Consider the following 13915-nt stretch of genomic DNA (forward strand, 5'->3'; position numbering starts at 1 on the left):
GAAGTGAAGCTGATTAGAAACAAGGGAGAGCTGTCAAGTAAGTTCAGATGGTTTTATGTCAGCTCCTAACAAAGCACAAACAACCTTTTTGCGTCAACAAAAAAACACTAAGTTTTATGCCCGAGCAAACAGCTTCCTATGGTCTGTGAAGCAATGGCACGTACCCATTAATATCCAGAGAGGCATAAACTACCTGAACGACCCTGTCACAAAGGCTGAATTCCTCCAATAACACCCTCTGCAAGCACAGGAGTGGCTGCAGGCCACCAATACGCTTTGCAGTGCATGTTATGGACTGAAAGGCATGCTATCCCAATTGGAGGGAAGGGCAAGGAACCTTGCCAAGTATTCCGCCCCATGTACCAGATAGTTTGTTAAAAATCAACCAGAAGTGTCATGGATTGCAGTGCTTCTAGAAAACAGGGGACCGCAGGCACAAGAATGAACACTCAAAAAGTGCTTTCAGTGCACCTAGTTTCTCGATAGTCTTAATAATTAGCATCAGTTACAGCTAACTCCTAATTTTCTGTGAAGTCATGACAGTTATCAACTAATTGGGTGTCCCAGGCAGAGGCAGCATGGCTCCAGCAGACTGCAGAATCCTGAGCAGAGCTCTTAAGTGCTCGCATTGCACAGGCCTCACTGCCTGCTGCTGTTGTGAGGCACTGCAGCCAGCCCGAACCCCCAGCTGACACAGCTCTGCAGTGCTCCTGCTGGCATCTGCTACAGAATAAATATTGTCTGGGATTTTCCATCATCCAGCAATGACAGTGGTGATGCTGTTTAGAACTCCGTGTATTTGCAGCCTCCCACAACCATCCAGAATTAGCAAGGGAGTTTGACTCATTTACCTAAACAGACACATTCGCTGATACTTGAGAAAGCCAAGAGCATCCATACAAGGTATTTGCATGGGCCTGGCAGAGCTGACAAAGGACCTGGGACAGATCTCTCTTCTTCTAGAGCAACAGATGGGAGACAAGTGGAATGCAAATCTTCTTGCATGGCACTGGTCTCTATTTTTAGGCAAATAAATGGGCTGGGAGTCAGCTCACAGCCGAAGCGATCTGAGAATAGGTGCCGGCACGTGCCCTGGGCCCCAAGGATCCCCTCACAATTAATTGAGTTGTCTGAAGATGAGAGAACTATTCAGCTGGTTAATAGGTGTCTGCTTTAGGATGAGCTTTCTCAGGTCCTCGGGAAATATCAGCTCTGGTCACCAGAATGGGAGCTTAGTTAGTCAACACCCACATATGTACATGCATACTTATGTAGTGCTGTGATAACACACTGTACTTGGTATGCTGAATCTTCTGCCAAAGCTCTCGACTTTCAGGCCCTGTCAACTAAGGTAATACAGCACAGAAGGCTCAACTTGTAAACAAAAGGGGCATGGAGCATCTCCTACATGAAGAAAGGCTGAGAGACCCAGGATTGTTCAACTTGGATAAGAAAAGACTGAGGGGTAGATCTCATCATTGTCTGTAAGTATGTAAAGTGCAGGAGTCAAATGGATGGGGCCAGACTTTTTTCAGTGGTGTCCAGCAACAGAACAAGGGGCAATGGACAAAATCCAGAAGGACAGGAAATTACTACAAACAAAAGGAAGAACTTTTCTACTATTCAGAGTGACAGAGCACTGGTACAGGCTGCCCAGATGTTGTGGAGTCTCCTTCTCTGGAGATACTCAAGCCCTGTCTGGACACTTTCCTGCATAACTTACTGTAGGGAACCTGCTTTAGCAGGGGGTTGGAATAGATGATCCCTAGAGGTCCATTCCTGCAGTCCTAAACTGCAGAGTCCCTCTCAGCTCCATGATGATGCACTGCAATCTGCAATGGTGGTCACTCCTCTTGCTGTATTTCCCAGAGTCACAGGTCTGTGTGGGTTTTCAGTGACATGACTCCCGCAAGGCAGTGGGAGGCTCATTATTTGGGTGCTACTTCTCACACAGCAGGAAATGAAATCAGTACTTTCCTCTCTTGCCTCTTCCTGCATGAAGTAGTGGAGGGACATGTAAATCTGTGCTAATTCCACATGGGGCAATTCACTGCACCCTGATTAGTTGTTTATTCTTAAGGAATATAGAGAAGCTGGGGTGAGGAGCAGCTTTGATAACTTATGCATATTTTTATACTGGTATTAAAAAAATGACATGAAGAAGCTTGAGAATATTCCAAAGACGGGACTGTGTTCCAGTCTTTTGTTGCACCATCTGATGTTTGAGATGGCAAAAAAGAATTCAGACTCCCTGCAAGGATTTTCTGCCCTTCCTTCCTGTAAGGTGAATGGAGAGGTGTCCACCAGGATGCCCTGTTCTCTCTCTGTTGAATGAAAGGAGGAGCAGCATCTGGCCTGGTGCTACATAATGTCATTCTGTCCTGAACATGCATGCCAGCACAGCCACGCACAACGCCACTTTTATTCCTGTAATATAGGATTGGGATACAGGAATTTGAGTTTTGTTACCGACTTCTAGGAAGAGCAAAATCAGACATCAACGGAAAAGTCCCTTCCACTTCGCACCGCAGTGACTCTCCAGTGCCCCCACCACTTAGCTGAGCCAAGAAATGACAAATGCCAGCCTCTGTGTTCTGTTTACCAAAAAGGGCTTAATGGCAGAGAGTTATTGGGGTTATAACCTGATTACTCAGACCATCAGCACCACTACATGGAGAACAAGTTGTTTTTTGAGTCCAGTAGTGCTCCTTATCAAGGCCTATTTTGTAATAAAGCTATGGAAGGGGCATAACCACACACTGAGGGCAAAGTCTGGTGTATTTGAGAGCTTGGTGAAGTGATAGGAAAGAGATGATAACAAACAACCCCTTATCAGGCAACAGAGAAATTAAATTGGAGAGGTGCCCAAGGCACTAGCAACAGAATCAGTGTTCAGCATTTTATCTAACAACCTGAAATAGAAAACACTGGATGTTTCGGTGTTATTTCTGTTGACTTCAGGAACCTTTATAATGCCCAGATCAAGGGTAAAGGGCTGGGAAGTGCAACATCTGCTTATCTTCCGTGAAACCAGAACGTAATTCAGCCATGACTAAACTTGCCAATTTCACTGCACCTCTGACATGCAGAAAGCAAGCCAACCACAGTACCTCCAGGGTTTGCTGAGTCAGGAGTTAGGTGCATGGCCTCTTGCACTCAATGAGCTTATGTGTAGGAAGGAGAAAGAAATTCCAACTTCTGGAGCCTTCAGACAGCAGAACTGGGGTGAAACAGATTGCCTGAGAACAGCATGAGGGAGATCATGCATTACCTGCTAGGGTCACAAGCTTGTCTGGCTTGTTGCAGGCTGCCCACAGCTGCAGCTTGCCCAGCTCACAGCTGCGCAGCGCACACCCTAAGGGTTAGGCCATCTTACTGAAATTCAGGCAAAGGCAGTGTATTTCTGGGAAAACACAGGTCAGTGAAAGGACCAGTTACACAGGACTGTGTTATTGCAGCAGACTGCTTTGTCCAATAGCCATAATTCCATTTCAAACCAGCCCTTAAAACCCAGTTGTCCTATTCTTCCAGAGCTGTACAGCATATGTTTTGTGCAAGGAAACAAAGTCACTTAGATTTTCAGTGGTAAGACTTTACACAAGGGTTCTTAAAAACTGCACTTATTTGGCAGTGAAATAGTTTGCTTTTCCCCACAATTGCTGCACAGCAGCAGTGTTGGGAATGACAGACAAGAAGTCCCTCACTTACCCATTTGGCTTCTGAAACCATTCATTTTGAGACTGTCACTGATTTATCTTGTGCAAGTTGTTTGCTTATTTTTTCCCCTCTATTAAGACTTCAAGATTACTTGCATACCCTTATTCTGCAGCTAGGAATCTGCAGAGGCAAGATGCATTTTTGAAGGCAAGATATTAGTAATCAAGTCTGTAATAACCGATTACAAAAAAATTGCATCAGGCAAGACAAGCATCAGGAGTTAAAAATCAAATGCAAGTAAATTGAAACAGATCAATATGATCATGTTGAAAAGAATTCCTTAAGCAAGCAAACATGGTACACAGTGACTTATGTGCCAGCAAACGAGAGGATGTTTTCATGGTAAGAAAAGTGAGGCTTAAAACAGCTGTTTTAACTGCAGATTTCTTTACAACCTTAAGCTACATCACATGTGGCATGTCTGATGTCTCTTGAAACTTCAGATTGGTCTACACTTGCAGTATGCTTAACAGAAATAAAGATAGCAGACAATCATTAGAAAGATTTTATTACAAAATTATTTCAGTATTAACAAACATGTAAAAGGCTTGAAACTACAGCTCTATTTCCAGAAATAAAAATTCAGTAAAGGCTGAAAGATGCATTTTATTTAGGCAGATAGCCCTTAAGTTTTTAATACTAAAAGAGACTCTAATACTAAAAGAGACTCCATAAGGTTTCCTAAAGTGCTACTCACGTCTGTCTTCATTGTATGTTCTGCATATACAACTTTGAAATTATACTTATCCAAAAAGCCCCTATTTGCAGCACTATTACAGACATTCGTTTACAGCACTCACACGCTTCAGATGATTTTTAAATAGACATTGCAGCTTCAAGCTGCAGTAGCTGAAGCTATGTTACAAATCTAGTCTATCACAGGATCATAAATCACATTCAAGCATTACTGAGTGCAAAGAGGTATTGTGTTTACTTAACAATAAGTATCTAGGCATATTTTTGTGACCTTATATTCAATACAAGGTCAGAGTATTCAAGTACATTACGGCAGTGAAAGCAGATTTTTCACATCTGTATTTTCTAGACAAAGATATTTCAGTTTTGTTATCCATTTCATTCACTGAGTGAGTGAAAACACTCCTGAAATTGTGACCTTTGGCAATTGCAGCTTATTCACTGGGTAAGAGTTGCCTCAGTGCAGTATTTAAGCCAATATGCTCAGTAATTATCACCATTACTTCTAAACTTCCCATTTGAAATAAATGAACAGAATAGTACTTTATTTTCCACTGAGAAATTTACCCCCAAAAAAGCTTTTAGAACACAAAAAGTAGATCTAGCTTTCTCTTACTGCTACTTAAAAAGCATTTGCTATTCACAGTAGACTGTGGAGTAGATTTCTCCCCAACAAATGCAGGTCTGCTTTAGAAAACTGTCATATCACTGAGCAGGATGCCTTAAATACTGTATTTGCAACTTCCTTCCAAGAAGGATTTACAGTTAAGATATTGATGCCAATTAGTCAATAACAATTGAAGTAACAGCCCTAATGAACCTTGCTGACTGTCCAGTTGAGAAATTTCCATTACTTTGAGTAAATTCCATTACTTATGAGAAGGGGAAAAAAATCCACAGAGGTGGGAAAGGTAGCAGCTTACTAAGAATGGACCATTTTCCTCAACATCTCTCTCCCACTGGCACTCCTCCTGTGGCAATTCCCCTTTTGTTGTTCATAAAAATTATCATAAAGGTTATCAGTGCTGTTGATATTTTCAGTCTCATTTCCTAAGACCTTTCCACTACAAAGAACAGTTCTTAGAACATCATTCTACTCCAACACCACTCTTCCTGAAAACCTAACAGATCTCAGCATCCATCACAGCTCTCAAGGTGTCAAGTCCCTGTATACTTTTAGACAGTGTGGTCCAATACATAGTTGACAAAGATGGTAGTAGACAAATTTTGGTTTAGTGCACTGAACCCACTGGTTATCTTACAGACTGACAAAAAAGAATCACAGGATAACAATTTAAATATGCAGTTTCCCATGTCATATCCATATAACACAGCATCATCAAAACCTTTCATTTCAACTTACACATCTGACTTCAGTTCCTGGAAAATCCTAACTAACTTGGCACATACTTTCATGAGCACTGAGATATAGGCAAGATGTAACTCAGCCTCATGGCTGTTAATACCAAGTTGCTTCATTAAAATCTCTCTTCTTAGTTACCTTATGCGCAGAGCCTTGCTTCACTAACTTTTCCATCAACAGCTTGAAGAAACACAAAATGAAGTGTAACTCAGAGCAAGGCATCATTTAAGAATGATTACTGGAATATCGGGTTGCTTCTTTTGTTAAGACGTGACTTCCTTACATGTGGAAAACACTTCTTACTTACCAGGGCTCCCTCCCTCCTTCCCAGTCAGGGTCTATTTGGATGATGTTTATAACATGGCAGTTTTATAGCAAGGTGAAAGGATATTTTCCAGATGTTCTAAATGCAGCTTTTAATACAGGTACATCTATCTACCTGAGAAGTTCTATAAAATGAGCTGCTGATATCTACTCTAGGAGAAAAATGTATACCATCTTATTGATGTATTTATCAGTATCAAAATTCAAGCATTAGACAGGACTCAGATTGCACACCTCTACCACGTAAAGCCTTTGATCATAACAAAGATAGCCTGAGTTTCCTCTACACACATATCCCTTCTTTAAAGACATATATGCACTTCTATTTTCTTCAGCCTGAAGTTCACAGCAAGATTTTACATTTAATGTATGCAGCCTAGGCTGTAATATTTTTAGCTTCTTCCTCTTCTGCCAGTCCTGCAACAGAAGAGTTTGCCTGTTTGGAGGTTGATGAGTACTTCCAAACACTAGTCTCTAATAAGCCAGCTTGATCCCCTTGGATGCCTTTGATATCCACTTCCCTTCAGAGAGCTGCGGTCTGCTTTGGGCCTTTACTTGGGATGCACCAGTCATCTGCCTCTGAAGTTGCTTGGTAATGTTTGGAAGCAGATTTATTAAAAACTGGAAGTTTTTCTACTGATTCTGTTGATAGGGCCTAAAAAGAAATAGAAATTACACTGAGAAAATTCATGCAGTATACATCAAGGCTTAATAAAGTGACACCACAAAATAAATTTACAAAACATTTCTGTAACAGTTGTAGCAGTTAACCTACTCTAGTACCTAAGTTCACAATCTAAGTTTTGCAGGACGAATGCGTAACATCGATCATGTTTATGTATTTGTGTAGCCCATAAAAGGGCTGTTTTCAAAATAACCCTGAAGGCACCAGAAAAGAAATACACAGAATTACAGAGAAACTTCAAGATGTGATCTTTTCCTACCTACATATCCTGCAGCTAAGGGCTTATTCAGACTCTTTCATGATTAGTTAATTCTGACAAGAAAGTCTACGTAAAGAACAAACAGTAATGGAAACAGTATCTGCTACTAACATCTTCTCATTTCCATTATTTCATTTTACCCTTGTACCATCTATTCGATAAACCAGGAGATACCAAATCTATCTAACAGAGGAATCTCTGAATTTGATTTCAAGCTCTCATCAGTAGTTATTCAAGATACAGCTAAGTATCTTGAACAACAAAAATAAAGCAACAGCTGGTTTAAACATACTGGAATTTCTTTAAATAATAAGTTTTCCTATTCAGAGAATTCATTTACCTTTAATATGATATTGAAGTAGTCACTTCACTGCATTAACAGTGGTTACCAATATTTATTTAGTTTTGCACAATCAAAACGTACCTTCAAGTAGATAATAGCATCTGTTCCATAGCCACATATGGAGTAAAGATTTAAGTCTCCTTGGAAGTATTTGGCATATAGACGGGAAATTGGCAAGCCATATCCAAAGCCAGCCTAAAAAGTACGTACCAAATGAATTGTGTTAGCTCTTATGACTTAGAAATAAATAGCCAAAAATTTTCAGAGACCCTAGACTTCAGAAATCCTTTGTACTTTCTCTTATTAGAAGATATCTTTAATCAGTTTCATATAAAAATTGACTATTAAAAAAAACTCCATCAAAGAGGGAAAACATAGATATACTCAAGTCTTACTTTCATGCATTACACTTCTGTGTTTTCCTTGTCCAGTTTTCACTAGTACAGCTTGATTAGTGTAAGTTTTTTTTACTAGTGAATAACTAAATGTATCCCATTGTGCTTGCCTCTGTAAAGGCAGCACTTCTAATAAGTCTGGTGACTGAGTGGGAGTGACAATCAAGTAAATTATTGTCATTGGAGTAGAAGAAAAATCAGATTAGGTTGGAATATTTGTCTTTGTTTATACCTTTAAAGGCATATTCATTGAGCTAGATATTAAATTTATTTCATAGAACGTTAATTCTAATCTATGAGGCTCAATCTTTGCATACCCTACAAAGCAGTAGGGTAGACATAGCGTTCATTATTATTAACCTGCCCAATAGTTACAGCAAGTTCAGCATTGAAATCATCTTACAAGAGGAGTTTGTCGACCATCATCCATCCTTGGTCTTGGTGCTGTGGAATACATGTAGCTAAACAGCTGCTCAATTTTCCTTACTGGAACACCACCTCCTCTGTCAGAGATCTGATTTAAAGAAAAATAAAGTTAACTAGGATCGTGTACTAAACCCAATATTTAAAGTACTGGTATTTAACAAATCCTTCCAACAATAATAATTGCTATTTGTTTCACAGAATATTACTTTTCACTAATATTTTCAATTAGATAATTGCTCTAGATGTATGCTATCAACAGAAAGCTCATACGTATTATCTTTTATCTGTTGTCACAGAATTTGTGATAAGTTCTAATGGAATTTGCTGCAGCACATGCAATCATACGGATTATGTTAAGGCCATATAGTAGATGGCCAATGAGATACCTTAATGGCCAGGTCTTCTTGTCCCAGAACAACTGTTACTTCAACTGGAGAGAGGGAAGGACTGTTCTCTTGAAATTCAACTGTTGCCCTCATTGAATTCTATGGAAATGAAGATTGCCATTATCAGTGTTGAATCTACCCATTAAAATCAAATTAACTTAATATTTCTACTATGTCAAAGAAGTTAAGCACAGTTACCACCAATTACTACCAGCTTTGAGAAGCACTTTGCAACTTATATGACATAAGGAGAGCAGGAGCTTTCACACCTAGAAACAACTCTACATTTTGAAAGATTAGGTTTTTTTGCCAACATCTAGCCAGGCAAATCCAAGTTAAATAAACTCACACCCTTTGAAATCAGTATGCTTGTGGGGGGGAAAACTGAGTTCAGTAGTCACTACAGACTGCCAGAACTCAGCATCCCATATTGGCAGGACATTAGTTCAGCCCTATTTACTGCTTCAAAATGCATTACTTAACCCATAGCAAAACTGCTCTATGGTTGTCACAACCCCATGTACCATTTACTCCCTCTCTCTACCATATCCTGTCCCAGTTGCTACCACTATGTGAAAGTGTCCAAATATTTTCCTAGAAACTGCTCCACAGAGTAAATTTTTATAAATCCCATTGTTCCATGCAAAAACTCCACTTCATTCAAGTCTAGCTAGAGAATAATATTGAAGCTCCTACTCAGAAAACTGAAGAAAAAAGCAATATATACTGACATACCTTAAAGAGCTCAAAAAGCATGTGAAAAAGATGAGATGGAACATAGACAATGTTAATTGGCTCTCCTGGAAGTTTTCCTAGAGGAAGAGAAAGACAAGTAGGACTTATGAGAGGGATAGCTCTGTTTGTCTTTGGTACTGCATCCAAATTTTACAATAAGCAAGTTATTCACTAAAACAAACAAGAAAATATCTAAATTCTGGGTGTTTCCTCCCAACTGAACAATTTTGTTTAGGTAATAATTATCACCAGCTTAGTAATCATTAATTCCATTCCACATGCAAAGGATTTTAGAGGTTAAGACACCTGCTCAAGATACCACATGTTGGCAGCTTAGACAAAAACCTGCGTTCTTCAGTCAGTAGATGGATTTCTCCTACCCCAGATACACAGCTCCTCTCAGCAACTTATTTTATTTTTAAGTACAGACTAGCCTTGTACTCAAATTTGTAAATATAGCCTCTGGAAATCTCATGTTTAAGACACAGTGACATCTGACACAAGAGCTTAAGTGAGGTGATTGTAACAAAGTGCAGAAGAAATACCACAAGACAAGTCAAATGATCTGTACCACCACGGCTACAGAAGTGAGAGCCTTTTCATTCATTAAAGGCATTGATTTGGCTACAATAAGTAGTAAGACATAAGCCCTCTTCTTACCATTTACTTGATTAAGCTTCAGTTCTGGAGATGTTAAATAGTACTGGTCACATAGCATCTTGGAACTTTGAAAAGCATCTGAAATATTTATTTAAATAAAGCAAGTGAAATGGAGCATTACGTATTGTTGAACATTCTAATGCATGGCAACATACAAATTCTGTGATAGCTGCTAAGGTGATACAGGCTATAAATCTTTGCTTTACAGGGCATGATAATGCTGCATCCACTGTGTGCACTAAAACTGAGACTAAACAGGACATTACAGCAGCACAGGCAAGTTTTCAGCACAATTTGGTGATTCTGTACAACAGATGCATCTGGTGTATTATATATGATTAGGTAGTGCTGATTCCAACACTACAGATGATTTTTTCACTCCTACCATATCTGACAATTGCTAGACCTGCTTACTTTTTTTTTTAACTTGTTACCTTATATATTATATCCTACAAAAACTCATGTTCTGATAGACTGTTTTCAGCTATTTCAGCAAAAAATCTCAACATCTTACACTACACACACTGCCTACCCAAACTATCTACAACCAAATACTGATATGTTAAAGACATCAGAACACTTACCATTCACTACCTCAACAACATCACAGCAAGGATCAATACTTCCAATGTGCCTCGGGTGACCTGATCTGGATTTATCATCAAAAAGAAGGGCTGTTTTGGATGAAAACAAATACTGTACTTAATCACATTTGCCATACCACAGAACAAATTACATTAAGAGTATGATCTCAGCAGTCAATCATATCAGTACTGTTTATGCCTTTTTAGATTTAAAAAGGCAATCTACTGGTAGCAGATTTTTGTGCAGTTCAAGATGTAAAGGCTTTTAAAATGCAAAAGCAGCACTTCATCTTCCACATGAGACTTTACTTTCTAGACTACAGACTAGCTGTAAGTTCTTCCACTGCTTTAGTTCAGACAGTCTATCTTTTCAGTGTCTCACAAAGTCATCTGAAACAGATCTCTCTCTGACAGCTCTAAGCTGTGCTTACATTCAGTTGTTTTTCATTTGGTTGAAGACAGAAGTTGGAACTAGAGGATATTTAAGGTCCCTCCCAACCCAAACTGTTCCATGATTCTATAAAGTCTTTCCACAGATGAGCATTCCTACTTACTGTGTTGGTTCATTAGCATCCGGGTGGAAATGCGGCTCATGTAAAAACGATCCAAAAAGTACTGAATGTTTTGATTGGTGACAGGATCTACTTTAAACATATCTTTGTATTCAATTACTCCTTGAGCCATTGTAGGGACTACATCATGATGTCTGTTTCGAACTCTAATTAATGTATCTATAAATCTAGATCAAAAAAGTTTTATTAGAACATCACTCTAAGAGTGCATGAAAGCAAGTAGAAAGTTATTACCCAATCCAGTTATAAACCCAAGCACAAATAACTGAGTCTTAATATGGTTTCTTATTCCTTCTTTTTGAAATTAACTCCTCACTGACTTAGAATTCTGAGTTTGATATTTTAATATAATCTGCATAATCATTATCCACTTCAAATTTGTGGCATTTTTATTCATTCATAATAGTTTGCATAGAGGGGGATGCAGTTTGCATGAAGGGTTAAGAGACCCCTAGCTGACATCTTAGAAAGAAGCTGGGATTTGACATGAGATAATTTTCGTTGATCTTTTTGTCGTGATAGTTTGAGGGGCAGTATGCCCCAGAAACTAAGCTACGTAAGGCCTTTTATGAGAAGTATTGCTTAACTTAATCAGATACTTCTACCAATTTGCTCTGTGCTCAGCACTTCATACTAGATTATCAACTTCAGCTCAGGACAACGGTCATTCTGAAGTGACTACATTGTGAGAAATCAAATGTATGCTCAGAAGGTCGATAAAATAAACTGAAAGCTTACTCAGATAAGACTTTTTGGTCATCTGGGCTTTTCTGATGGAACTCAACCAGCTCCATTAGACTTTGGATGTACCTATTGAAAACACAGAAGAAACATGCCATCAGTTGATTTTTATTAGTATGAACAAGATGATCAGTGTCTTGTTCAAGTCATAACTCTTAACAAGTTAGTTAGAAATCCAAAGTATCTTCAGAACAAAGCTCCACCTAAGTACAGGAACACAGACAGTCACTTCTGCCTGAATCCTAGAAGTCACACAAGCCTTCTTGTGCTTGTCACCCAGAAAGAAATTTAAAACATCACCACGATAACATTGATTTCTCTTATAATTCAAGATGGTAAGATAGGCATTTCAAAAATAAGATCATAATTAGGAAAGTACCTGAGCAAAAGTTTTTCCAGGTCTGATCACCTTTGACACAAGCTAAGTACTTAATCCTCCTTGCGAGTGACATCTGACAGCCTTGACGCATATTGCAAAGGCACAACTGTAGTTTATTAGATTAAGAACAGTTTCTGGATCTTACTCTAATACTTTTGCTCTTTATGCAAGTGCTGCAATTGTGCCAGTAGAACAAGGTTAATTCTGATCCAATCACTGCCCACTACAGAGTGGACGTTAACTGAATGATAAACACCTCACAAGCCAAGGCAATTTGTTACAGAACGGAAGTCCTGTTAGCAATCCCATCAGTGAGAGACCCAAACAAGAATACAGCTTGATCTTCCAGTTCTGTGTGCTCTGCTCTGTTTTCACATGGCATGCAGACTCACTCCCTTCTTGCTTGTTAAGAAGTAAAAGCAAGTTTTCCTTGCCACATTAAATTGTTAGCTGAAGAGATGTTTTTTTTTAATTTAACTTTTGCATGCTAGTCAAGGACAAGGTAAAACAGCTTGCAATTCAGCTTTGATGAATAAACTGCATTCCCTGTGTATTTTGTTACTGTCTTCCCATTACTCAAACACATCAATGACAACTAAGCTGTTGAAGCCGTGTTATTTTGCAGGCTCAGTCCAGGTCATTTTCACTTACCAGCTTTTCACTAACTGCACTGATGGGGTGCTTAGCAATTTATCAGGAAGGAGCTCTATTTCTCTCAGTATGTTCGCAAACCTCACAGGGAGCTCTTGTCTCAAGAATGCAAAGGAAGTCCTTTCACATCCATTAGTCGAGCCTGTAAAACAAATCCAAGAACAGCATGTCGGAACTATTTTTCTCCAATATACAAGTACAAACTGCCACCTTTCCCCAGACTTCAGGACTACACTGACTGCAAAGGAGCATGTGATCAGCGGCCAGTTCTCTTATGTGCATACACACGTGCTGCGTTTATGTGACAGTAAGACATAGCCCGTTCCATGCTTGTGCATTTCCTATTTTGACGGAGGGAAATCGTGGCGACGCTGTAATCCTCCCGAAGCAGCTCTCCAGCCTTCGTAAACAATTCGGTCCGATCGTGCCACGTGAGCAGCACAGCTCACCGCTGCCAGCTCCCTAATCGGATCTGAGTACAGCCTGTTCGCTCCCTCAGAACAAACCTAATGACTCCTTAATAACGTGCGCCGCGGAACGCGAAAACATCCATCAGCCCATTAACTACTGCCTCCCACATCCCATTACCACCCCCAAACTGAGTCGCAGCGCTGCCCACCTCCCCTCCGCAGGGCCAGCACAGCCGAGAGGGGACAGCCCGGGTCACCCTCAGCTCGCCCCGAATCCTCCCACCGCCCCGGGCTGACCGCCGGCACCGGAGCTCTCACCGAAGTCCAGCAGCTGCTTGATGGAGAGCGGGGAGGGGGAGAAGCGGGAGAACTGCTCCACCTCCCGCGGCAAGCGGCTGCTGCGGGCGCTGCCGGCCCCGGCCCCAGTCAGGGGGACAGCGGTACGCAGGGCGATGCGGGCGGCCTTCATGGCTGCAGATGTGGCGGTCGGGGGATGCCCGGTCGGTCGGTCGGTCGGTGAGGCGCTGGCTGCCAGGAGGGTTCTCGCTGCCCCTCCGCCTATGGGAGCACCTTCACGTGCCGCCTCTAT

The 13915-nt window shown here is 40.4% G+C and overlaps 1 protein-coding gene across 2 annotated transcripts; it reads right to left on the reverse strand.

The window, feature by feature from the left end:
- Positions 1–4212: 4212 nt before the first annotated feature.
- PDK4 (pyruvate dehydrogenase kinase 4) lies at positions 4213–13894 on the reverse strand. 2 transcript variants are annotated; one of them, XM_010712550.3, is made up of 11 exons: positions 13645–13894; positions 12917–13058; positions 11884–11955; positions 11128–11312; positions 10574–10663; positions 9990–10067; positions 9330–9406; positions 8595–8693; positions 8186–8296; positions 7469–7582; positions 4213–6755 (listed from the first exon to the last, which is right to left on the reverse strand). In XM_010712550.3, exons 1-11 carry the CDS (start codon positions 13793–13795, stop codon positions 6624–6626), a joined length of 1251 nt encoding a protein of 416 aa, XP_010710852.1. In that variant the 5' UTR covers positions 13796–13894; the 3' UTR covers positions 4213–6623. The 2 variants fall into 2 exon arrangements, with proteins under 2 accessions (XP_010710852.1, XP_031409744.1); XM_031553884.1 differs by lacking the exon at positions 13645–13894 and adding an exon at positions 13536–13638.
- Between the last annotated feature and the right edge of the window lie 21 nt (positions 13895–13915).

Source organism: Meleagris gallopavo, chromosome 6 (genome assembly GCF_000146605.3).
Source record: "Meleagris gallopavo isolate NT-WF06-2002-E0010 breed Aviagen turkey brand Nicholas breeding stock chromosome 6, Turkey_5.1, whole genome shotgun sequence".
NCBI classification, from domain to species: domain Eukaryota; kingdom Metazoa; phylum Chordata; class Aves; order Galliformes; family Phasianidae; genus Meleagris; species Meleagris gallopavo.